Source organism: Saccostrea cucullata, unplaced genomic scaffold (assembly GCF_032062105.1).
Source record: "Saccostrea cucullata isolate Sc308-1 unplaced genomic scaffold, CSIRO_AGI_Scuc_v1 ctg2201, whole genome shotgun sequence".
Taxonomy (NCBI): domain Eukaryota; kingdom Metazoa; phylum Mollusca; class Bivalvia; order Ostreida; family Ostreidae; genus Saccostrea; species Saccostrea cuccullata.
Window position 1 is genome coordinate 137,852 of NW_026921523.1, and position 27,747 is coordinate 165,598.

At 34.0% G+C, this 27,747-nt stretch overlaps 2 protein-coding genes and 1 non-coding gene across 3 annotated transcripts; 1 reads left to right on the top strand and 2 right to left on the bottom strand.

Moving 5' to 3' along the window:
- Positions 1 to 48: 48 nt before the first annotated feature.
- Positions 49 to 9,471, bottom strand: LOC134260190 (adipocyte plasma membrane-associated protein-like). The gene is made up of 9 exons (XM_062742780.1): positions 9,017 to 9,471; positions 8,686 to 8,778; positions 6,757 to 6,878; positions 6,262 to 6,360; positions 4,406 to 4,564; positions 3,899 to 4,011; positions 2,490 to 2,650; positions 2,062 to 2,263; positions 49 to 475 (listed from the first exon to the last, which is right to left on the bottom strand). The coding sequence occupies exons 1-9, from the start codon at positions 9,046 to 9,048 to the stop codon at positions 263 to 265; spliced, it is 1,194 nt and encodes a 397-aa protein (XP_062598764.1). The 5' UTR covers positions 9,049 to 9,471; the 3' UTR covers positions 49 to 262.
- Positions 9,472 to 17,913: 8,442 nt separating this feature from the next.
- On the bottom strand, positions 17,914 to 18,043 carry LOC134260191 (U11 spliceosomal RNA). The gene has a single exon (XR_009990484.1). It is a non-coding gene; the product is annotated as a U11 spliceosomal RNA (small nuclear RNA).
- Positions 18,044 to 18,336: 293 nt separating this feature from the next.
- On the top strand, positions 18,337 to 26,635 carry LOC134260181 (zinc finger MYND domain-containing protein 10-like). The gene is made up of 13 exons (XM_062742766.1): positions 18,337 to 18,507; positions 19,337 to 19,445; positions 20,000 to 20,113; positions 20,297 to 20,430; positions 21,290 to 21,368; positions 22,042 to 22,130; positions 22,258 to 22,358; positions 22,543 to 22,625; positions 22,955 to 23,044; positions 24,997 to 25,122; positions 25,491 to 25,612; positions 25,973 to 26,098; positions 26,332 to 26,635. The coding sequence occupies exons 1-13, from the start codon at positions 18,410 to 18,412 to the stop codon at positions 26,417 to 26,419; spliced, it is 1,359 nt and encodes a 452-aa protein (XP_062598750.1). The 5' UTR covers positions 18,337 to 18,409; the 3' UTR covers positions 26,420 to 26,635.
- Positions 26,636 to 27,747: the final 1,112 nt, after the last annotated feature.

A 27,747-nucleotide genomic window follows, 5' to 3' on the forward strand; every position in this document is an offset into this window, starting at 1 on the left:
TTATTTTATAATTATTATGCATATTATATTTGGTAAACACAGCTTTAAGCAGTTACAGTTTGATGCATGATGGTAATGAATGCTGTAACATGGTGATGATGATGCTAATGAAATTTATGTAATAAATAAAATATTGGCACATATATGTAATGGACATGTATTGCAAGTTGAATGTCATAAAGTCTGTTTGGATAAAATACAGGGTCAGACTGTTACATGTATTAACAGTTGTTTGGTTGTATAGTAAAGACTATAACTAAAGTTACTTCACAAGAGTCAAGTTCAGCACACCTATGTAAGGAGTCCAAAAACTTCCAATGTACAGGGTGTTGTTAAATTCAAACCCCTCCCCTGAGGCTTTTATGACATTGGCTCCGTAATCATGTAGACTGCTGATGATGTTTCCTTCTGTGTCGATTTCTAATATTATGGAATGTTTTGGCATAAAGACGTCAAAGACTCTTAAAGGTGTGATCTGAAAGAAACAACCTGGTATCTCGAACAAAGATGGATGTCTCAAAGTTTGTTTTGAGTCCAATCAAATAAAATAAGGTTTAACTGCATAGAGTATACACACCTGCATTATAGTTCTTATTTTCAACAATGTTGATGGTTCATGTAATTTGACTCCCAGATCATGCATTATATATACAGTAATATTTACATTTCCAATATCTTTGTCCGAGATAAAATTACCAATTGTAAATGTAATTTATTTAAGGAATAACTGTCTTATTTTTCGAATTCATGAAGTGATCAATGGATTGGCTTGTGTGATAATTTGCATAAACGCCGAAGGCGTTTATGCATAAATTTATCACACAAGCCAATCCATTGATCATCTTCATGAATTCGAAAAATAAGACAGTTATTCCTTATATTTACATGCTTTGATTCCGCCAATCCACGGGCTCCAAGCCTGCTTCTCTCTAGGTGTTGTCCCGCCTTGCACGTGGTTTTTTTGGAACCGCGCCAAAACATTCATGAGGAAATCAATTACATTTACAATTGGTAATTTTATCTCGGACAAAGACATTGGAAATGTAAATATTTCCCCATCAATGTAGTGACGCGGTTCCAAAAAAACCACGTGCAGGGCGGGAAAGCACCTAGAGAGAAGCAGGCTTGGATCCCGTGGATTGGCGGAATCAAAGCATGTAAATATAAGGAATAACTGTCAGATTTTTCGAATTCATGAAGATGATCAATGGATTGGCTTGTGTGATAATTTTATGCATAAACGCCTTCGGCGTTTATGAAAATTAACACACAAGCCAATCCATTGATCACTTCATGAATTCGAAAAATAGGACAGTTATTCCTTAAATGAATATGCTGATGGAGGTACATTAAAATATTTAATGAGAGAAAAGAAAAGTCAAAAACTTTTATCTACATGACATGAGAGTGAAATAGAAGAATAAATCAATGAACAAACTGCTGAAATGTCATAGTGGTTGTAAACTCTTGATGAAGGGCAGATTCCTCTAGAGAATACAACCCGACTTGTAAATCTAGTCAGGACAGTAATATTGTTTATGTCTTCTCTGTAAAAATTACAGCAAAAATTAAAGAATTTTTACATTTTAAATCTAAGGGCAGATCACTAACAGCATAAAAATACCACAGAATTTTAACTTTTACTAATACATGAAAATGTACATGTTTATAGAAATCTTAAAGCAATATGAGCAGCATGTTTGACATTGGAAAATTTTGCTGCAAATTTGTAATTAACCATTTGAATGACAGAAAATTAAAACATTTATAAACTTTGTTGTAATTTATGCGATGGAAGAACTTTTTATAAGCTTTGATTGAAGCAAAATTGAACTACTGTCGTCCTGTACAATAATGATTTCTTATATAATACTGTGTATTCGGTTGTACAGAAATATTTCTTCTGAAACATTTTTTAAACTTTATTTTGGGCTTATTGGTCATAAGGGTTAAATTACATACAAATGATTCATAATAGCATGTTTCACCTGCAAAGTAAAATTTTCAAAAATGCAGCTCATATTGCTTTAAACAATTTAGAAACATTTTGCAGTACTATACCTTTGTCAAAAACCTCTTAATGGCAGGGTAGGGACCTATGAGGTCTAAAAATGGACCCAGTCGACTGACTCCTTTGTACCGGACTGACCCCAATCCAAGATAAAAGTTCCCCTGACTGTTCAGTTTTATATTGTCTGGGTATCCTGGGAGATTTTGTGTAATCACTTCTGATTGGCCAGATTTTGGACCTTTTAAAAAGTATCTGAAATTTACAAAAAAAAGAAGATAAAATGTCACCTGAAATTTAGGTTAGAAGTGAGCTAAGATCAGCATATAGTTGATGTATATGTAGGAATACACTATTTTATGTATATAAGGATGTCAGGAGTATTCTGAGTATTGCTCTGTCAGTGTAAACTTCATGACAGATAGAGAATGCAGGGACTACTCATTGCCACTCCATGTAAACTATAACTACATGTATGTACCTTCGTAGCTGACAAGCACTCATTTCAGCGATGACCAGTATGCTCTCATCTGATGACAGAGCCACCCCATTGGCCAGGTACAGGTTGTCTAGCAACAGCTTGGTTTCCTTGGTAACTGTGTTGTACTGAATCAGCCGACCTTGTCTGTTGACCTCTATAACCTAGGGAAAACAATATCTGATTAAAGATTTTATCTCTCCTCTCTCTCTCTCTCTCTCTCTCCCACTTTCTCTCTCTCTCTATTTAGGATTTGAATTTTTATGTCCATGTAATTACAGACTGAGGGGTATATATATATATATATATATACTTTCTGTCCTGTCTGTCCATCTCATCTCTGTCTGTTTTTCCTCAAAATCTTTCACTATTGAGTAGGAGGTGCTAAGGCTTTCATATTTCACAAGTGTATTTCTTGTGACAAGACCTTTTTTTGTTACCACCAAATTTGACATCTTGACCTTGACTTGGAGACTGACCCACATTTACAAAATTAAAATTACCAAACTTAAACCTCGCGACCATAACTTTTGAATAGGTGGTGATAGGGCTTCATATTTCATGTGTATTAATTGTGATTAAACCTTATGATGGGTTTGAATATTTTTGAGATTTGACCTTGACCTTAGAGTTTGACCCACTTTTATTAAAAAAACTTTAACCTTGACCATAACTTTTGAGCAGTTAATACTAATAATTAAGGCTTTCATATTTCACCAGTGTCAGGTTTATTAGACAAGACATTCCTTTGGATACCAACAATTTTGACCTTTTGACCTTTGATTTGCAATCTGCATTAGCAAAAAATTCAACCCTTGTCATAATAAAGCTGCCAAATGGGGGCATCAGTGTTTCACAATCACATTTTGTTTTAATTTAAAGATGCTTAAACATGACCATGCATGCATGTAAGGATGAGAATATATGATAATTCACTATGTTCCAGCTAAAAAAAAAAGAAAAGTTGTACAAGCTCTGATTTTATCATCTCCAATATGTTATCTCAAAACACAGTAAAACTTAATTGGTATAGCTGAGTAAGAAGTTTTCAGATTTTTCTTATCCTATCCATAGAGCTAGAGCTTCTTCTTAACAGTTTATTGTGTAATAAAAAAAAAATTATGACCATCTGTTGTAATCACAGAGCTGTGCTGTAAAAGCAAAAAAAAAGAGAGAGGATAGAAAGAAAATAGAACAGATTGTTTTACCATAGAAATTCTTTCGATGGCCAATAACTCATAATTCTTAAACCTTAAACCTCTCATTATCTAATCATGTTTTTGGAGCAAATCAATACAGGCTTGATGGTTCATACAAAAAGAAATATTGGTAACTGTTGTTTGGTGTGTATTTCAAACATTTCAACATTTATAAGTAAACATATCACATCAAACCTCGAACCTCAATGTTACCTCGTATCGATAATTCCTCCTATCCCATTTCTTGCTGGAGTCTGTGAAGTATATGATACCATCCTTTGAAATGTCTAAAGCATTCAGGAATGTGAAAGCCTCACCATTTACTCCTATTGAAAAAAAGGAGTGATCCAATGAAATCCATATAGCTAATTATCATGGATTAAACAAATGTTTTTAAGTATTTGTTTGTAATGTCATACGCAATAGAAAATGGGAATATGCACGTAAAGTTTAAAATTTATTTATTTCAGGATTAACAATTGGTAAATGTACTTTTTTTTTTTTAATTCCTATATATTGAAGAGACTCTGGTCCTTAAATTATGGACATGCACATGCATGCAGTGAACTGACAAGTCCAGGTTTAACAAAATATTAATGATTAAAAATAAATTTTAAAAAATGAAGTCAACATTACTGAAATGACAGAAATGGCAAGTATTTCAAATTCCTTTTGATAAATGTGGATATTTTAATTTCTGTCCTACTTTTTTGTAACAACCTGTGGTACTGGAAACTAGGACTTGTATTTCCCCCGTTTTTGTGTCCACCTGTAGCAGTCCTTTGTAGGAATCGACCACAATAAGGGGGTGGGAGGGGTCCGCTGTGTTGATCTTCATTCCTTTGGGCCGCCCACAGATAGGCTCAAACTCGAATGTACCTTCAAGATACCATTATATCCCGTTATTTCAGGCTTTGCTGGCTAAATGTACTATATGACAAATTGGAATGATCTAGCTAACTAATACTAGTATATACATTATGTATATACTAGTATTAGTTAGCTAGATCATTCCAATTTTTTTTCTATTTTTTATTATTTCCAAATTATTTTACCTAGTTACCTTTTTCACAAAAAAAGAAAATCTATATCATTTGATTAAGCTTCTTTGCTAGCTAGAAAAGAGTTTCTAAGTCTTAAATCTACATGTACGAGGGTTGTCCCGTAAAATCGTGGACAGAGCGTTTTTCTCGAAAAGTAATGGGCGCGCACTAAGCTGAAAATTTCAGTAAATGTTTATTTATCATATTTAAGTGCATGATAATTTTTTTTGAATAAATATAGGCAAAAATAAAGATATTATGATGCTTGAATGTGCACGAGGTATTGTCCTACGGCGCACGGTCAAAAAACCGAGGGTTTATTAAAGAATACACAAGTTTGAAATCACAATAAAAGTTTTAAATACATAAGATTTGGATTAAAATTATCCTAATTCAATTCCACAATCAATTTTGTAGTCTTTGTAAAAATTTTAAGGCATTTGCTTAATTTTTGGCAGTTTCTCGAGTATTCGAAATGGGAAAATGGTAAATACAACACACGAAAAATGGCGACGTTTTGTGACGTTACGGCGCACTGGAGAACTGCTCAGTTTTATTTCTATGTTGTAATGACACCTTTAGAGACTTGAAATGACCATAGAAGAAAAAAGATTATAAAAATATCACCATATCTTAAGTATACAAATGAAATAGGAGTTTTCTTAGCGAAGTTTTTTTCTGATCGAGTCCCTGGGGAGTACAAAACATACGGACAAACTCCTAATGTAATAGCAAAGGACGCTGTCACAGTAGACCGCCGATTTGAGATTTTCTATTAGTTGAATGATGGTGAGAATATTGTCCGTAATTTACTAATAAATCTTCAGAAGATCGCATGAGGGTGCCAATTGGTTCTTCGGCTGTTTATGGAGACTACAGAAAGTGTATCAATGAAATTCCTAAATTTAAGTCGGACTCACCCAGCTTCATTTTCAGCAAAGATAAAACGTGACGCTGTTTTAGACACTTTGACGTTATAATCCATGCGCCGTAAGTTGATACAATACATCGCATAAAATCTCATAATTTGTTTATTTACGCATATATTTATCTGAAATTTGCTGTGTATATTATTAAAATATGTACTAAATAATAGTGAAAATTTCAAAACGCAGTGATGTTTATTTTTCACACTAGATAACTTGTCCACGATTTTACGGGACAACCCTCGTATATACTCTACAAAAGTATAGATTTTAGATCGGACAACCTTTATAAGGAAAGAAGAAATATTGTTACTTAAGCATTCACTCAATTAATAATTGCCCTGCAAAAGAGCAGTACCGCAGTTATCACGAAAGTCTATTGTGCTCCATTTTTATTACATTTTATTTTAGGTAAAGTAATCAAACGAAAACAAAAGTGCAAGTTTGAAATTTGCTACAATGTACCGGGGTATTGTCAATACATGTAGCTCTATACATCTTTGTTTGGACTCGAAATGGAGTAATCAGCTATTCTAATATTTGGCTATTCTGATAACAGAAGGCTGACAAATTTACTATTGGATTAAGTGGGATCCACTGTACCTACCACATTGTGGGTGGAACTCTCCTATCCTTGTTACCTCCCAGAGTTGTTCCCCTTTGAATCCTACTATTCTTCCATCAGCTAAGCCTGTGTATAGGACTCCTTGGTGGGAAAAATGAAGAAAAATTATTTTTTACATTTTCATCTAGGATCAATAACACATCTTTCCTTTGGTAATCTTTTCTTGATAAAAGGTTGATTTTAAAAATAATTTTATGAGCTCTCCCTCATAATCTCAAGACATTATTTCCTGGTCCATTTCTTTTACAAATGAGTAGATCTAAGTTGCAGTAAAGCTAAATTAATTGCAATTTCTTGAATAGTATATATACTTGTTACACCACCCACCCCTCATAAAAATTATAAGCTACATATATTTTAAATTTATTTGCTATATATTAATTAATTAAGTCAAATTTATCAGAAAAGGCAATATTAGTTATTTGTTTATGAAAATATTCAAGGCAGAACAAGCACCTCCAAACGTTATAATCTTACCATCTGAGCCTATGGCAAAAGACTCTGGACCAGCGATCTCCCCTTCAAATGCTCTTGTTGCATTCCTAAGATGGGAGTTAATTGTCAATGGCCCCACCAATTCAGGCAAAGGTTTGGGATAACTACCAAAACAAAAAAATAGAAAACAAGAGGCCCATGGGCCACATCGCTCACCTGAGTACTGTAGCTTGAAAAAAAGCAGAAATCAGTTTATTATTGAAAAGTTTAACCCAAAATTGGTCCCAAACAATCTGTATAGGGAAGAGGGTATGATTTGAACAAACTTGAATCTACACTACATGAGAATGCTTCCAAATAAATATGACAGACTAATCATGGCTTTAATTTGCCATTCATGAAAAGAAGATTTTTAAAGAATTTTTCAACATACCAGGTATTTCTAAGTAAAACTTGGATTCCATGTTGTGGCCCCAACCTGCCCCCAGGGGTCATGATTTGAAAAAATTTCAATCTACACTAACTAAGAATGCTTCCATATAAATATGACTAATCATGGCTTCACTATTCCTCAGAGGAAGATATTTCAAGAATTTCCCTATAAATTTCTATGTAAAACTTTGATCGGCCATTGTGGCCCCGCCCTACCCTCTGGGGTCATGATTGGAACAAACTTGAATCTACACTACCTGAGGATGCTTCCATAAAAGTTTCATCATTCCTCGCACAGTGGTTCTTGAGAAGAAGATTTTTAAAGAATTTTCCTATATATTTCTATGTAAAACTTTGATCGGCCATTGTGGCCCCGCCCTACCCTCTGGGGTCATGATTGGAACAAATTTGAATCTACACTACCTGAGGATACTTCCATATAAATATGATCATTCATGCCTTTGCTATTCTTGAGAAGAAGATTTTTAAATAATTTCCCTATATATTTCTATGTAAAACTTTGATCGGCCATTGTGGCCCCGCCCTAACCCCGGGGGTCATGATTGGAACAAACTTGAATCTACACTACCTGAGGATGCTTCCATATAAATATGATCATTCATGCCTTTGCTATTCTTGAGAAGAAGATTTTTAAAGAATTTCCCTATATATTTCTATGTAAAACTTTGATCAGCCATTGTGGCCCAGCCCTACCCCCGGGGGTCATGATTTGAACAAACTTAAATCTACACTACCTGAGGATGCTTCCGTATAAGTTTCATCATTCCTGGCACAGTGGTTCTTGAGAAGAAGATTTTTAAAACATACCACCAAATTTTCACCATTTCTGAATTATCTCCCCTTGAATAAGGGGGTGGCCCTTCATTTTAACAAATTTGAATCCCCTTCACCTTAGGATACTTTGTGGCAAGTTTGGTTGAAATTGGCCGAGTGGTTCTTGAGAAGAAGATGAAAATGTAAAAAGTTTACAACGACAACGCCAACAACAATGACGACGACGACGACAGACGACGTACAAATTTTGATAAGAAAAGCTCACTTGAGCCTTCGGCTCAGGTGAGCTAAAAATTAATCTGAAGAGAAGATTTCCATTAAATCAATTAACTCATTATTTGTTTAAATTAAAGTTTCTGACTGTTTTATGGATAATAGAGGTCAACTTTGAAATATTAGACTTAAAGCATATTTGTTAAAATCAATTGATTAATTATGACTTTTTTGAAATAATATACATTCTCTGAAATCTTTATGGTTTTGATACAGTTTATAAAATTTATGTGAAATATAATTATAATAATTATAAGGAAAGTTTCATTAATACACAGAAAATTTATGTATATATACATGCACTGATCATATAATTAATATAGTAATAATGTCTTAAAATGGTTGGCATGTGCCATTTATGTACAGTATGTATTATTAATTAATTCATACAAAATATCTTTGCTTTTGAAAAATATTACAGGGGTGTACAATTATATTCTCTATTCTAATAGATTTATATTGTATCTATACCTGTAAGGTTCTGGATTAATGGGAGAGGGAATGTTGTAAATATAAACAGCTAACCATACTGCTACCAAAGGCAAAATCCAGGTCCTCCAAAATCTAAAATTTATAAGAAAAAATTAGGAGGCACTATACCTTAATATATGTTGGTTATTTTATTCAAATAATAATAGCATTTGTAAATACTGAGATTACAGAATCAAAGAATAAAGTAAAATATCAAAATTAAATTTGTATTCTAGAGCAGATTGAGAAAAAGACAGAGAGAGAGAGAGAGAGAGAGAGAGAGAGAGAGAGAGAGAGAGAGAGAGAGAGACCGACAGAGAGAGACACTCACCCCATTGCAGGAGTAAGACGATCATGGTTCATTTTCTGGCGTATAAGCACACTCTCCCCTCTCTCTCTGAGTTGTTCAGTTTACATTACCGCTGGTCAGTGTACATGACACCCTGTCCGATTGTATAAAGAAGGTATGCTAGTCAATCCTGCTTTTAACTTATGTAACGTAAAACTTGGAAGAAAGCTTATATTTCATCTTGGGTTTTCTGAACTTCAAACATCTTTTTTCCTCGGTCACTTTAAGTTATGTCCCAGTGAACGAAGAACCAAGTTAAAGAAAAGAAAAACACGTGTGTGAATGCATGCACTCTTGTTGTGGTTAAAAATATTTTCTTTAGCGGCCTGTCTGCACCCCCGTCGGTGCCCCACTGGTCGTCTGGTCACCTGAGGGCATGATTTGTCCTGTGTCAGCGATCACAATACACACACACTCCAACTCGGTCAGTTAGCCTATCGAATATCACTCCAAACACTGGCGAAAAGCACGCCTCTTGTGTTTAAAAATAGTGTCTCATAAAAAATGGAAATGATTAAAGCAATAAAGATGTAAATTATGACTTCTTTAAACCATTCTAAAAAGAGGACATTGATTTTTTTTTATAAAAACATGTCTTTGAAGTTTCGAGTTCAAAACGTTACTGGAGCATATTTTGTCACACATTTTTGTAAACTTTGCTCCATATTCAAATTGCACTACGAACTCAAAAGTGAGAAAAGAAGTCTATACCTTTACTTTACTCTGTGACAAATAGTTTGAAGAATGTCCAGTTATGGAACGCCGTCACTGCCTTATAGCAGAACACTACTATTGCATTGTGTCAACCTTCCATTACATTATGTCAACTCTTCATGGCATTTACTCACAATACTATTGCATTGTGTCAAGCTTCCATTATATAAATATTGCATGTAGTTGAGTGTAACATTGAAAATTTTCACCCCAAGAAAACCATTGTCAACCGAGGCGCAGCCGAGGTTGACAATGGTTTTCGAGGGGTGAAAATTTTCAATGTTACACTCAACTACATGCAATATTTATTATATTATACTGAATGTTTTATACAAATACATATTACAGTGAACCGTGCGCGCATAACTTCCGCGCAGTCGCTATTTTTTGTAATACCACCCGTCGTCAAGCAATGTTGACCGTTGCTACGCAAAAGGGCGTGGCTTCATTATTCAGCGGGAAGTAGTGTTCTTTATCAAATGTTTCTCGACGAATCAGATTCAAGTAATTTACATGAAAGTATAATATTACATAATGTCAACTCTTTATGACATTAACCCACACTACTATTGCATTGTGTCAACCTTCCATTACATTATGTCAACTCTTTATGACATTAACCCACCCTACTATTGCATTGTGCCAACCTTCCATTACATTATGTCAACTCTTTATGACATTAACCCACACTACTATTGCATCGTGTTAACTTTCCTTTACATTATATCAACTCTTTATGACATTTACATATACTACAATTTTATTTCGTCAACTTGCATTTCGTTATGTTTACTTTTTATGACAATCTTAGTTTTTATTAACTGATGTGAAAAGCTCATGCCATACTGTGCGCACTCTTCTACATTATGTCGATTCACTATTACGTTATGCGAACGCGGGTATCCTCGGTCTTTATATGAGCATAACGTATTTTCCGCGTTCCGCAAGCACTAAAATGGCGGGAAAACTGTCGTAGAAGAGATTCTCAGCGATTTCGGAATGACATCTTTAAATGAAAACTTTAAGCGACAAATGATTGACAATCTTGAAACATGCAAAGCCTTAACACTGCGACTGTGAATTAAAGTCACGTCGAAATTCAATGGTGTTTACTTTAATCTGATAATTAAATAAATCAAATATTATGAGTCGTGCAGCAATAATTTTTTTCTTTTTATTTTTATTTTTATTTTTTTTTTATTATTTATTTTTTTTTATATATATAAAAGTCTTAAACTTTGTAGGACATTGCATTAGTTTCACATTAAGTTTAGCTGAATTAAGTTGAAAACTTTTTTCTATAAAACTATAAAGCCTGAGAGCTTCTCCGCTTTTCGCCCTTGGTCTCCAACCATATACCGCCTCCCTTCCTTGTTCAAGATTCCCATATCTGCCACTGATATGTGCCCATGCATGCTTACTAAGGCAATTGATTTAGATGAGCGACTGGTAGATTTTTGTACCCTGGAATGATTAAAAAAAATTACTAACTCCAGTGACGTAGCATCATTTTTTTGAAAGAGGAGGTCAGCCAGTAAAAAAAATCATTTATCCGAAAAAACTAGACAAGCCAAGAAAAAAAATGTCCAAGCCCGAAAATCCTATTTCGGGGAGAGTGGTCCAACTTCAATCAATCCTATTTTTTTTCCAGATCTATTATATTACCCTTAGTGGACTATATTTCAACAAGAAGTGGGGTTGGGGGGCTGTACAATTTCAATGAACATTACATTTTCTATAGTAAAGTTATGTCTGAGAAAAGAGGGGGGTTGATATTATGTGCCTGTAATTTGTCCTAATCAATCACGACCCCCCCCCCCCCCTTCTTACCAGTCATTAAAACACGGTCGTCAACATTTATTATATACTAGATATACAGCTTTGAGATAATGTAAATGTATTTTTGCATCAGGTAATGAACTTGGAATCCACATGATAAAGAGTTAACACAATATAAAGTATGGAAGGGAATTACCGCCAAAAGTCTATGTATCTTGCTTTTATTCTTATTCTGCCTACTTCTTTATGCTTTGTTATTATTGTAATTATATGTCACTTTATTGTTTTCATATTCGTCTTTATTACATTTCACTTTGACTTTTATCCTTCTTCATTTCGTCCTTACTTCTATGTTTCTTTATTCTTGTTAAGTCATTTTATTTTATTTTAAATTGATACAGTATCTTAAATGATTATTTCTATTACGAACGTTAACTCAATCACGCAAACAATGAAGCATATTCAATGAAGACGAATACGAGTTGTCCTAATTTAGTGCCGCATTATAACGCTAGGTGGCAGGGGTGTTCGCTAAGAGTGTTGGTAAAATTAGGTAAGCAAACCGGGCCGGGGTTATTCGAGTTTTTTTCCAATTTTTTGCCTTAATACTTTATCGATCGAACTTAAATTTTCAAATGAATGATGTTTGTTATTAGTTCAGGTATGTACCCGATATATGTACATGCCATTCCCTCGAAAGTCCTAGATGGTAAGATTTCCCTTTGAAGTGAAACATAGTGATGCTTCCTTTGGAAGACTATACACTTGGACTTCCCCCGGGGTATAGCTAGTCTTCCGTGGGAAATCTTGCTATATATAGCAATCCCCCCTTCATAGCAACCCCTCCCCCGAATAGTTTTTTAATCGTAAAACGATGTTTATATATACGAACGTTTTCAGTTTTTGAAGAAAAGTTATCCGTCCTATACATATCACACCTGTATGAATAAATATTTAAATGACATCATTCTAAAAGTGCTTTATAATTAAATCATTTTAACCAATAGTTAAATATAGATAATCTTCACGAGTCCATATGGATTATGACACCCCCCCCCCCTAACCCCTGGGTTAAGTCGCCTGCGTGGCACTGTGGTTACGGCGTCTGCTCTAGAGTCACGAAGTACAGTAGTAAAGAGTCGATCAATACGTCGTGGGTAAGAATCCCACTGTAGGATGTGGATTTCAATCCATCGATCTAGACATTGTTATCCGAGGTCCCGTGTCGCAGTAGGTGCTGGCACAAGAAAAGATCCCTCATTGCTCAATGGCTATAAGTGCCAAGTATATAGGACAAATTTGCAGCTCTAGCTCCACCGGCAAAGTGGCTAACTTTTTTCAAGAACAACTATTTTTCAATTCCAATTTTTTTTGGGGGGAAATTTTTTTTATATCCACTGTGGTGAAATGTGGGGGGGGGGGGTAATCTTCCTTTAAGTAAACATTTTCTATTGTAAAGGTAATGTCGGGGGAAAAGTGGGAGGGGAGCCCTCCCCCCTGCCCCCCCCCCCTCTGATACTACGTCCCTGTCTTACCCTTTTTGTTGCAGAACTTATTGTCAATTTATATATTAAAAGTCATGTACTTATTGGTATGAGTAAAATTTAGCCTGTAAAAAAGTTGACGACCCCTTCCCCCCCTCACCACCACCAAACAGAATTTTCGAGTTCTAAGATTTTTTTTAGCTCTCCTGGCTGATCACAAATACGATGCGTACTAAAGATATTTCTTCCTTTATTGAAAATTAAGTGCTATTTTGATAAGAAATATTAACGCTGAAAATAAGACCAGGGAGTTTCTAGTATGTCTGGATGCATGAAGCCTAGTTCTTACTTCGCCTACTATGCGCGGATCTAGAGGGGGGTGGGGTGTAAGGACCCCCTGGAATTTACAAGGTTTAAAAATGTATATACTAAAGCAAGGAAAAAAGTTAAACGCTCCCTTCGAAATTGGATTTTGACGTTTGGGCGAGTTTAGGTTTTTTTATGCTCGTCAAGTAATTTCTGGGATTGGAATTTTTGTTTTTGGGCTGGGGTGCCCCCCCCCCCCCCCCGCTGGAAAAAAAATTTGGATCCGAGCCTGCCTACCCATATTAACGCTCCTCACTCCTTTGCAAAGCCCTGCCCCTAGAATCACGCACATGAGCAGTTACTATCTGTCATGAAATAAACTTCAGTTCAGTGGAAGGTTCTGAAAAACAACCCAATTTATGAGGGTTAACTAGTATCAAAATATTGAACATTTTTATATCAATTAAACTAGAATTCAATTATCCAACAAATAACTTTAATAGAGTTATATTTTTCAGGCGAGAGAAAAGTAACGTAGCATTGTAAGTTTTTGAAAGTGGGGAGGGGGCAACAAGAGAATAAATATTAAAGTACCCGGCTGAAAACATCTTGACAAGCGCAAAAAAAACTTGAAAATACATACTAGGCGTCGGAACCGTGGAGGGGGGTGGACTTAGTCCCCACTTTTTTTCCAGAGATAGACTTAGTACAGACGTTCCTGCATAGGTTATAACCCCCCCCCCCCCCCACTTGCCATGGGCACGATGCAGTATAGGTTTAAAATGGGGAAAGTGGTGGTGTATGGGAAAAAAAACTTTGGCACTGGAGTTCGAACCAACCCCCCCCCCCCCTCACCCACCCCCACGAAATTGAATATTTTAGTTCGGAAAATGGACATTTCTTTTCTTTTCTTTCTTTCTTTTTTTTTTTTTTTTTTTTTTTTTTTTTTTTTTTTTTGCTTGTCGTTTTTTTTTGGGGGCCCCGGGGGGGGCCCCCCCCCCCCCCCCCCCCCCCCCCCCCCCCCCACTTTCAATTTGCTTCCGATGCCAATGAAATCCTATTTCGAAGGCGGGGTGAGTTTTGGCTTAGATTCAACTTCTTCTATAGAGTCAAATTTAAATTTTCTACCTACTATACGTACTACATTAACTTATTTGACCCTTACTCTTACAAAAAGTGGGTCGGCCTTTCAATAAACATATTCAGTATAGTATAAAGTTATGTCTGAAAAAAGAGGCCACTACAGTATATCCTGTGTGGCCAGAGAAAATAAATATGGAGTTTCCATTATTGGATCGGATTATTGGATCAGACCTTCAGAAATTCGATTGATAATTAAAGCCATATATGGCGTATGTACAATGAAAATTATTAGACTAAAATTATAAGAACTTATTATTTGTATCATTACTTTATATAAAGATAGAACTTTTCCGTAAATTACAAAATCTAAGTCAATTGCGTTATAAAGATATCACAATTTAATTTGGATTTTCGGAATTTTCTCCGACTCGGAAGAAAATACAAAAGATTTAAATAACACATTACAGAGAAGATAAAATCGTGTTATTAGGTGTTTTCCATGTTCAGAATTGTATGAAAAGCTTTAATTTAAATGTATTAAATATATTTCTTTACTTAATTTTGTATTTTTCAAAAATGTATATTTTTTTATCAGTTACGCCACATATGGCTTTAAAGTACTAAGGCGTATTAAAGAATCTCAAATAACCCGACCCGGGTTTGGTTACCTAGTTTTACCAACACTCGTAGCGAACACCACACCACCTAGCGTTATAATGCCGCACTAAATTTTGACGGTTTGACAACTTACATTCGTCTTCATTGAATATGCTTCATTGTTTGCGTGATTGAGTTAACGTTCGTAATAGAGATAATCATTTAAGATATTGTATCAATTTAAAAATAAAATAAAATGACTTAACAAGAATAAAGAAACATAGAAGTAAGGACGAAATGAAGAAGGATAAAAGTCAAAGTGAAATGTAATAAAGACGAATATGAAAACAATAAAGTGACATATAACTACATTAATAACAAAGCATAAAGAAGTAGGCAGAATAAGAATAAAAGCAAGATACATAGACTTTTGGCGGTAATTCCCTTCCATAATAAAGATATTTTTAAATCACATAAGAAAGAGTTGGCATAACGTTATAATATATCCACATCACGGTATGGAGTTTTGACATAATGTAATAAAGTGTTGATATAATATAAAGATATGTTCACATTATGTTATACACTTTTTACACCACGTAATAAAGCACTGACATAAAGGTAAGATGTGTTCACCTCACATCATGATGCCCTCGCCGTAAAATAAAGATAAATCCATATCACGTAATAATACTTTGATATAATAGAAATATACACTCTCAAAAAAGAATGGGCTTTTGACTTCATGTGATGATAAGTTTAATTATAAAACACAATTTACTTGACGTAATGCAATTTTGACCTCACATATTAAAGAAATGAAATGATGTAAAGAAACATTCATTTCACGTAATAAAGTTTTAACACTATGTAAACACATTATCACTTCACAAAATGAATTTTTTACTTCAAGTTATGAAGTGCTGACATAATGAAAGGATGTATTTACTTCATGTAATGCAGCATTGACATGATGTTAAGATATATTTTCATCATCCCATAAAAAATGGACATAACGTAAAGATATGTTCACATCACGTAATGATAAATTGACGTAATAAATGCATAGTTGTATGCTATAAGGCAGTGATGGCGTTCCATATCCAGTTATTAAACTCGTTAGTATTTAACAGAATTTCTGATAATCAATGTTGAATTTCTTTGATACATGTGCATTCACTTATAGTAAATATAAAACTAACGATTATATGCCGATAGTCCGAAAAATAAAAACGTCAGAATCGGCGCCATAACGAAAACTGGGAATTTCACCGCCTCCACCCGAAGTTGATTTTCTATACTTGGGAATCGAATTAGATGCAGAAATCACACTTTATCAATGACACAATGCTCTTAGAACTCACCAATATCGATGAAAAGATTTTACCACTCCATATTCCTCATCCGAAGTTGCCAGATTTTAAAATGCACGAAATGAAAACAAATCTCGACAGTCAAATAAAATGATTTCATCGGATTATATTATTTCATAAACGAACCATAAAAACGGTGTTGGTGAGTACTAAAGGAATTGCACTATTGATAAAATGTGAATTCAGCATTTAATTTGGTTAGCAAGTATCAACCGCCTCCGGTTGGAGGCGGCGAATTCCCAGTTTTAGTAATGGCGCCGGTTCTGACGTTTTCCTGGCATGTCAAATATCAAAATCGTAAAAAAGCCAGGAAAACGTCAGATTTTTCGGACTAATATGCCGATAGATTAATTCCATGTACTCCATTGATTTAATACAGTTTTTCCTTTCTAGACATGTACATACACACTCTGCAGCTTGCTGGTCTAGGTTGGAATAGACCACAATGCAGTTGTTTTAAAGTAGTCCGATCCTCAGGTTCTAATTGTTCAAAAATTATATCCCTGAATTTGCAAAATCATTTGTTTTACCAATGGCATTTTTTCAATGTCTGTGATTGATATAAACAATATTTTGAGAAAAAAAATATGGAAAGGTGTGCTTATCCATGCATTCGAAGGTTGCATGTTTTGATATTTATACAATTTTTAATTTCTTTTATTCCCTTCATTTTCTTGTTTTACATTGTAAATTATCTTGTGCTGTCATATTGGAAAACATCTTTCAGATCACCTGTTATTTTCTATCATGCTAATAAGTCTTGACATGTAAGACTTTTGACCCCCCCCCCCTTCTCCCCAGGAAAAAATAATAAATTGTCATTTTTCTTTCTTTTTTTTATCGGGCATAATGTCGTCTTTTTACAATATTCCAACTGCAAAGCGTCAATGAACCTATGAAAAATTAAAAATTGTTATACGAAAAAGAATATGTAAAGCTTAATTAATCTGAGATTTTTGTCGGAGTTTATTTTAAAATATGAAAGAGCTAGCCTTCCTGGTAAAGTATTGGATATCCTGCATGCATATCCAGAAAGAATTAAACTCTGTTATACTTTTACTGCGAAATTTTTATTTCCAACTACAAGGCAAAGGCAGTACTCTTTACACGTTATTATATATTATCAATTATTTCTTGTGTATGTAAGTTCGAATGTTAGTTTCAATACAGAAATTAATGCTCTCTCTCTCTCTCTCTCTCAAACATACACATTGTAATATGTAAAATATCTGATAAAGATGAATTGCGCCTATAGTATATGATGTTTGAATGTTGAATTTACTAAGTGGGACAGGTACAGTGTTATATTATTATGTATGTAACTCAATCCACTTGGACATAACGTGGAACTAACTCAGAAGGATTTGTAACGGATATTTGATATCCTCTTTACACTGCACATCAAAAGACTTTTAAAGATTTCTTTTTATTGTAATAATGCATTTTATTGAACTGAAGTAGATCTACACCACTGCAATCTCTGCACATTATGTACAAAGCACAATGATTATTTACACCTCTAGAATTTTCAATTTTAATTCGGTGGGGCGTCAGGCCAGTTGAGCACTAACTGCCACCGTGCGCCACAAATTGTGCCTCCGAAATCTCTTGATAGCGATTCCGCACGAAGCCCTCACGGGCTCCATGTGTCACTCACGACAAAGGCCCTTTTATTAATTTTCCTTTGAAGAAGTGGGGTGGCCAAAATTTAATTTTACACTTTTCAAGTGTTTTTTCTAAGAGACTATAATTTTTTGGCTTAATTAGATAAATAGATTAGAGAAATCTATTGGAAAAAAATATATATGGATTGATTATATTAAACGAAAATTAAAAGTCTGAAATTATAAAAGGTGTAATATATTGTTTTCAATTTTAATTTTTTATTCTGAAACACAAGGGAGAGAATTTTTTGTTCACGCTGAAAAAAAATATCGGGTTCGAGATACACATTCGACAGGAAGTTTACAACAAGAACTCGCACGTTGGTTGTTGGAATTTGTTTAGTTTGGAATGTTCAAGAATATTAAATACTAAACATGAATTCGGATGGTACGCAAGTCTTACTGTCTGTCGAAGCAGAAGCTTATGTGGAACATCTGGTGAAATTCGGGATAAAAGATGTCGGTGGAAGAGAGTAAGTTGAAAACAACCAGCGTTGTCATAGACGCCGATCATATTTTTTTTTCTCACTAAATCAGTATATTTTGTAGTACCGGTTTTGAATCCAGTTTTTGTGGTTTTAAGGCCAAGGGCCCATTTATCCTTTGCATTTTGGAAAAATATTAACATTTGGTCGATATTGGAAAGAATATCATACTAATCATTTTCCCAAATTACTATGCCCCAACAGTTTATTTTTGTTCTTTAGACCCTAATTCTTTTTTTAAAATACTTTCACACAATTAGCCTAGTATTTTATGCAAAATTAATAGATTTTAAACTCTATTCCTGAAATACATGTTACAGTGTTTGGACATTTATTACCCAATACGTTTAATTTTGTTTTTATTGTCTTCTGGAATTTTCTTTAGTTTATGAAATTTGGGAAAATCATAGTTCATACATTGTATTTACCATTGGGAATTGAACAGATACAGCCACCTACAATCCCTTAAAACTGGAATCTTAGGCTTTAAGCCACATCCTGTTTGGTAACATTTCTTTTTTTCTGAAACATTTTGCACTGTTCTCTTTTCTTGGAACGGATGTGTGTGATCCATGAGATTGCACTGTGACATGGATTCTTTAGTAAACATGCATCCCCTCTTAGCTTAAGGTCAGTAAGATTCCTCAAAACTGAAAATTTTTACACTGATGTTAATACAAAACTGAAATATCATATAATTTTAGTTTCGACAAACCCATAGAGATTATCATTTTTGGTGATCATATGATTAATAAAACTTCATTTGCCGCTTGGTGACATAAGATTATCAGCATTCTGAATATTGTATATCTTACAGATGGGGTAGACAACATGAAAACATGGAAAAACTGAACATGCAGGCAGTAGTCAATGCAACAGCTCAGGAAGATGAATTCATCAAGGATTTTCTTATCTCTTGTGGCAAAGTAATTAGTCAGGCATTATGTTTACATCAAGAACCCTAAACCATGCAGTATGAATTTTAAACTGGAAAGTGTGAAAACTGAGTACATGTGTTATGCATTTATATGATTGTTACTGTTAATAACAAAACTATTTTAAAAATACAGTGTAAAAACTTCAAACAAATTCAGACCAAAACCCAAGAAAGTTGTATAAATTTCAAACCTTTTATGAATTATAGAAACTTAAACTCAGTTACAGTAGTTTTGCATGGCTTATCTTCTGTGCTATACATATTGAAATATGAACAAATAGATTAGCATATCAATTCATCAGATTGTAGCTGTTGATCACAAGCTTTAGATTAGAGTATCACTAAATAATCACATAAAGATGAAAGGAAATTTTATACCGTATACCGGTAAAAATCACAAGTTTTTGCGATGGATGTTTACATACAGAGAATGAAAAGAAAAATAAAAAAAATTTTCCATAATTTTTCCTCCGCTTGTTGATCTGGTATAGTTTGACTTTTGGCTACCTCTCAATCTTTTAATATGAACATTTCTTTTTGTAGGTAGATGTAGTTGTCCATGATCTGATATTAACAGAGGTCTGGAAAGAAAAGATTTTCCCAGAGCTTGTTGACATGAACTTCAATCCAAAGACAACATTCCCCCTATATATGGTGGTATGTCTAGCATGAAATTCTTTGTCAGCTTTGAGGAATACAATTTTTAAAGAATCTTGCTTTCTTTACATAAGAACTGGATTCTGACATGTTTAAGGATAATGGACAATATATCCTTCAATTTTAGGTTTTTAATTAAGGTTATCTTTATGAGCAAGAAAAACTTTCTTCAATTTTTTGCAGCTTTATCATGAAGCGACAGTTGTGAATCTGTTGGAGACTACTATGTTTTATCGTGAGACTTGTGAAGCGGCAGAAGATTGTATACCTGATCTGATAGACTACTGCTATAGAAGGCTAACACAGCTAGTGGCTAGGTATGTATTCCAGATAGATTACTGCAGCTATAGAAGACTAACACAGTTAGTGGCTAGGTATGTATACCTGATAGACAACTGCTATAGAATACTAACACAACTAGTGGCTAGGTATGTATAGCTGAAAGACTACTGCTATAAAATCCTAACACAGCTATACAAAGCTAAACAGCCAGTGGCTAGGTATGTATACCAAGTATACCTGATAGACTACTGCTATAGAATCCTAACACAGCTATACAAAGCTAAACAGCCAGTGGCTAGTTATGTATACCATGTATACCTGATAGACTACTGCTGTAGAAGGCTAACACAGCTATACAAAGCTAAAACAGCTAGTGGCTAGGCATGTATACCTGATAGACAACTGCTACAGAAGACTAACACAGCTAGGTATGTATATCTGATAGACAACTGCCATAGAAGGCTAACACAGCTAGTGGCTAGGTCTGTATACCTGACAGACTACTGCTATAGTAGGCTAACACAGCTAGTGGCTAGGTCTGTATACCTGACAGACTACTGCTATAGTAGGCTAAAACAGCTAGTGGCTAGGTCTGTATACCTGACAGACTACTGCCATAGAAGGCTAACACAGCTAGTGGCTAGGTATGTATACCTGACAGACTACTGCTATAGAAGACTAACACAGCTAGTGGCTAGGTATGTATACCTGATAGACTACTGCTATAAGAGGCTAAAACAGCTAGTGGCTAGGTATGTATACCTGACAGACTACTGCTATAGAAGGCTGAATCTAACTTTATCTTACCAATGTCTTTCTCAGTCTAACCTTCAGAAAGAAATTCATGTTCAACAGACCTAATGATAAATCTCTTTTTTTTAAAAATTTGTTTAGGTCTGAGAGTGCAGAAGATGATGAGGATGAACCTAATGACCCCACACTATCAGCGGAAACTCACGGTGGTAATATGGAGGTAAGTCTTCAGAAACTCAATATTAATAAACCACTTAGTTCTCAGAGACTGTCAATGGTACCATAGTATAAGTTGTCAGGAACTCATTGCTAAATAATACGTCCTCAGAAAAATCCAATAAAAACAAAGAATTAATTTTTTAGGAACAATGTTAACTAAATTTTTGATACTCAGAAACTCAAAATAGTAAAATGGTGGTAATTAGTTGTCAGAAACTTATTGTTAACAAAGTAGTACTCAGAAACACACATTCCTAGCAATGGTTGGTCAACTTAGTCCACAGAAACTACTGTCATTGAATTTTGGCAGTAAGTTAGCTAGTCCTCCGAAACTCACATCGGTAATTTGGCAGTAAGTCCTTGTTAATAACTAGTCTTTAGAAGTTCACAATAGTTGTGTAGTTACTGTAGTAAATCCTCAGTAGCTCTGTGGAAAGATTTTAGCAGTCATTCATCAGAAATTCTAAATGGTAACAAAATGCTATGATGGTAGAATGACAGCAAGCCTCCAGGAATTTGGTTGTAAAGATTTGGCCAGTTCAAAAGCTTATCACTGCAACTAATACAAGCATGTTTGATGAAAAAAATAATATTCATAAATTTGAATTATTTTTTATAAGATAAAACAGTGGTCTATATGATTGATATGAATGATATAAATATTTTTGTTACAGGAGTTACAGAAACAGGAGAAGAAATTAAATTTTGAGATTTGTATCAAAGTGATTTCTCTTCTGCGGTACATCACAGACAATCTGGAAAGGTAGGTAAACAGCTCATTGTGTAGTATACCTGTACTGTTTCTCTACTGTTGTAATGTAGGAAAGTTGATTTAAATCTGCTACAGGTATTTCAAAGGCATGTGTTTCATTATTTCAACTTATTTTTAGCTTGCCATTAAGTGTAATGACCAGAATGCTAAATACCTTGGACATTCCTATTTTATTAGTTCAACTAGTTGAATGCCCACCTTGGACAAAAAGGAAAAATGGTAATTTAACAAAAAGTTATTTGGAAAACTATTAAATTTTATTGGAAACACTCTTTAATTGAAAATATATGGACAATAATAAAATAAACTTCATTTTCACAAAGAAAAACTCTTGTCCTTTCACAACTTCAAGAATCAATTATGTTGAAACTGATAAATGGTATATATATTTTTTTCTCTGCAGGAAAAGTATTCAAATTTATTGACAGTAAGTGGCAGGAACTAAACTTTGAAGAGAGCATGAAAATCACAAAGATAGAGGGACAGGTAATATTATTTTTCTTAGAGAGTATGAAATTAACCCATCAGGTTATTTACAATGGTGATAATTTATAAACAGAGCCTGTGTATTTCAGAAGTTAACAAAATAAAATAACCTAAATAAACTGTAGTTGAATTGAAAAAAGGCACATGAAAAGAGACAGTTGCTATAAATTGATGTTTTCCTTATGGACTTGAAACTGAAATACTGATTGACTTTATTTAACAATCTGCTCGAGAGTTTTGATTTTTTTTTGGGGGGGGGTTGAAGATGAAGAAATGGGGCCTTTTGTATATGAGATAGAAGTTTACTATATTTTTTCTGTTTGTTGTAGATTTGGCTGGCCTTGTACACACTGCTGATGAATGGTAAATGTCAACAGAAGTATGATCTGAACACTCACAAGAAAAACAGTATCCTCAAGGTATACTTACAAAAAAGACAAAATCTGTAAACTGTGTATAAATGAGATATAAACCTACAAAGACTATAAAATACAAAACAAATTCACAAATCCAGTTTATCTTTTATTTGGAGTTGCTTACTCATGAATTACAAACTATATTGAGTGGTTACTGGTTTATAAGGTAGATTTAATGAATCAGTATCTTTGCAAAATAAATGTTCATTGACAATGAAAATTCATGATAAAGGTGAATCTCGAAATCCGCAAGTATTGGTTCCTGACAGACCATGACGATTCCACACTATTTTGAAAGTTGAGGGCCCACTTGACAAAGGTTATAAATTATAATATTATAATATTATAATTATAATTATAAATTGAGATCCCTATTCACTGAGGTTATAAATCATGCTGAAAGTTGAGGTACTATTTTACTCAGGTTATTGAGTTCAAATAAAGTTTGAACTTTACTTCACTTGGCTGAGGTATTTTACAATTTACTACACTTTAAATTGAGGTCCCACTTGACTGGGATTACTAGTTACATTTTAAGTTGAGGTCCCTTTTGACTGATATTATTAATTACATTTAAATTTGAGGTCCCATTTGACTGAGGTTATAAATTCTGTTAAAAGTTGAGGTCCAATCTGACTTAGGTTATTGATTACAATTTAAGTTGAGGTCCCACTTGACTAAGGTAATTTATTACATTTTAAGTTGAGATCCCACTTGACTGAGGTTATTTATTACATTTTAAGTTGAGATCCCACTTAAGTGAGGTTATTTATTACATTTGAATTTGAGGTTATTTATCACATTTGAAGTTGAGGTCCCATTGAATAAGGTACTTTACAATTTACTACATTTGAAATTGAGGTCCCACTTAGTGAGGTTATTTGTGTCCCACTTGAGTGAGGTTATTGAGGTCCCACTTGAGTGAGGTTATTAATTACATTTGAAGTTGAGGTTATTTATTACATTTGAAGTTGAGGTCCCATATGACTGAGGTTATTTATTACCTTGTAAGTTGAGGTCCCACATGTTTGAGGTTATTAATTACATTTTAAGTTGAAGTCCCATATGACTGAGGTTATTTATTACATTTAAAGTTGAGGTCCCACATGTTTGAGGTTATTTATTACATTTGAAGTTGAGGTTCCACATGACTGAGGTTATTTATTACATTTTAAGTTGAAGTCCCACATGACTGATGTTATTTATTACATTTAAAGTTAAGTTCCCATATGACTGAGGGTATTTATTACATTTTAAGTTGATGTCCCACATGTTTGGGGTTATTTATTATATTTTAAGTTGTTGGCCCATTTGACTTAGGTTATTTATTACATTTTTAGTTAAGGTCCCATATGACTGAGGGTATTTATTACATTTTAAGTTGATGTCCCACATGTTTGAGGTTATTTATTATATTTTAAGTTGTTGGCCCATTTGACTTAGGTTATTTATTACATTTTAAGTTGAGGTCCCATATGACTGTGGTTATTTATTACATTTGAAGTTGAGGTCCCATTTGACTGAGGTTATTTATTACATTTAAAGTTGAGGTCCCACATGTTTGAGGTTATTTATTACATTTGAAGTTGAGGTCCCATTTGACTGAGGTTATTTGTTACATTTTAAGTTGAGGTCCCACATGACTGATGTTATTTATTACATTTAAAGTTAAGTTTCCCATATGACTGAGGTTATTTATTACATTTGAAGTTGAAGTCCCATTTGACTGAGGTTATTTATTATATTTTAAGTTGTTGGCCCATTTGACTGAGGTTATTTATTACATTTTAAGTTGAGGTCCCATTTGACTGAGTTATTTATTACATTTTAAGTTGAGGTCCCACAAGTTTGAGGTTATTTATTACATTTTAAGTTGAGGTCCCATATGACTGAGGTTATTTATTACATTTTGAGTTGAGATCCCTCTTGACTGAGGTTATTTTTTACATTTGAAGTTGAGGTCCCACTTGACTGAGGTGATGCTGGACCAGCTTCCTATCTTGGTTGAGATGCAGAGGTACCTGGAGCACCTGTCAATGATGGAACCTCCCGCCCCAGCTAGAGAACTCATCCTTGAACAGGTACTTTAAATAGGTTCATCATTAGTACATGGACTAAGTGAATTTTGGGGTGTTTTTTTTTTCAAACAAAAATCAAATTTTGTAGATAGATATTTTGATTTACTCTAATTGATGCCCAAGAAAGATTTTTATAAAATTACTTTTCAATTTCTTTTATTTATACTGTAAAGGTTGATATTGTTACAAGATAATTTTAAGTTCCATAGAATTAATTGTTAGTATAGGCCGTGTGTTTTTTTGTTATGTTTTTTTTTTTTTTTTTTTTTTTTTGATGTCAGAATTTACAAACTGCATCGTCTTTTTGTTTAATACGAAACTATTCCATGTTGATTGTAAGATGCAAATAAAATAACAGATTTTTACCACAGGTTCCAGAGATCAAAGAGAAAATTTTGAATGACAATAAAGGAAAGTGGAAAAAGATTGCCAAGAAACAGTCCCAGACTTTCTTTAACCCCTCAGACAGTGATGTCAGGGCTCAGGCTAAAAGGTAAGACTGCCTGGTAAGGTTAAATCAGTGATGTTAGGAGCCAGGCCAAAAGGTAAAAGAATGCCCTGGTAAAGTTAGGTCAGTGAGTGAAAGCCCGGGCCAAAAAGTAACAATGACCTGGTAAAGTTAAGTCAGTGATGTCAGGGCAAAATTATCTATTAAAGTGAACCTAAATAACTGTATTGTTAGGGCTTAGCAAAAATGTATAAATCGACAGTAATAATACCTGTTGAATTTAGATGAGGGGTACCTATCTTAAAAAGAATTCTTGATAACTTGCAGAAGCCCATGGGCCAATATTTTAAAATATGATTTACATGTATTTTTATTCCCTCCTCTTTGATACATCTGTTTTTGTAGATGGGCGGACACCTATAACTTTGATGTGTTGGAGGGACTACTGACAGACCCCCCTAAGTGTGCGGTGTGTGGGGCTGAAGCCACCAAAAGATGTTCACGCTGTCAGAGCGAGTGGTACTGCAGAAGGTAAGCAATATTATATAGAAAGAAAGTACATGTGCAGAAAATCAATTTAAAGTGTTTTTTTTTACTGTGAATTTGTTAAGATTTTATTTGATTTTTTTTCGTACAAAATTTATTATCATCCTTTTTTAAAATATGTTTTAGATTGTTTGCATCTGCTGCTATTTATTTGCTTATTGCAAGATGGAAATGCATGTAAGTGTGAATTTTTTAATAACTTAACGTGTATATTTCAGGGAGTGTCAGGTTTCTCACTGGAAAAAGCACAAGACAGCCTGTGACCTGATTCTAGAAGCCAATGATTCTGTGAAGGCCAATGGATAACAGGAAATTGAGACCAATGTGTTTGAACAAGGGAGAAAACTTGTCACATGTTTGCAACTTAATGTTTCCATCAATATTTTCTGATTGACAATCAAGCATTAAAAGCAATTCAGAGAAGACTGTGAATCCCAAACCCATCAATTTGGTTAATATTTATTTAAAATTCAAATTTTATTTATTGAATATTTATTTATGAATTTCAAAAGAGAGACATATTAAAAGAGGTCTGTTATGTTGTTTTACGATGCTATTGGAGTAATTTTGGTTGTACATCAGTTATGTGTTATTTATTGGAAATATAAAAAGTGGTTCAATACCTTTAAATTGATGGAATATATTTACATAATTTTTAAAGTACAAGTTCAATTATTAAAATAATTAAAAGATGAAATTTTATCTATAATAAAACTTGTCTTATTCAAACTCCACTTGTTCCAACTGTGGTTAGAGTGTCTGTTTTAGATCATACCTAGTGTGAATAGAAAATCATTATAGCCCTGTTGCATCTTTAATTATGCCCCCCTTCGAAGAAGGGAGGGCATATTGCTTTGCTACTGTCTGTCGGTCGGTCTGTCAGTCGGTTAAGTTTCCGTTCATTTTCTTCACAACCGTTGTACATTCTGAAATAAAATTTGGTATACAGATATATCAGAAGAATATGTAGGCCAGGTTCTGTTTTGGGTATGGTCGCGCCATTTTTAGCTCTACTGGTCAAAGACCAGAAGAGCTAATGCGATAGTAATGCGTTCGGCGTCCTCTGTCTGTCCAGCTGTCTGTCCATCTGTCTGTCTTTAAACAATTTTTCAAAAAGCTACTCCTCCTAAAGTTTTGGTCTGATTTCAATACAACTTGGCACACAAGTAGACTACACTAAGATACATAATTCTTTATATCGGTTTTTGATTTTGATGAATGGTGTTGCCGTTGTTACCAAAAATAGAAATTTCTTTGAAATACTTTCAAAATGCTACTACTCCTACAGTTTTGGTCTGATTTCAATAAAACTTAACACACAAGTAGACTACACTAAGATACATAATTCTGTACATCGGTTTTTGATTTCGATGAATGGTGTTGCCATGGTTACTAAAAATAGAATTTTCTGTGAAAATCATTCAAAATGCTACTACTCCTACAGTTTAAGTTTGATTTCAATATATTTTGGCACACGAGTAGACTACACTAAGATACATAATTCTGTTTATCGGTTATTGATTTCGATGAACGGTGTTGCTACAATTGCTAAAAATAGAAATTTCTGTGAAATACTTTCAAAATGCTACTCCTCCTACAGTTTAAGTCTCATTATTAATAATATAATTTGACAT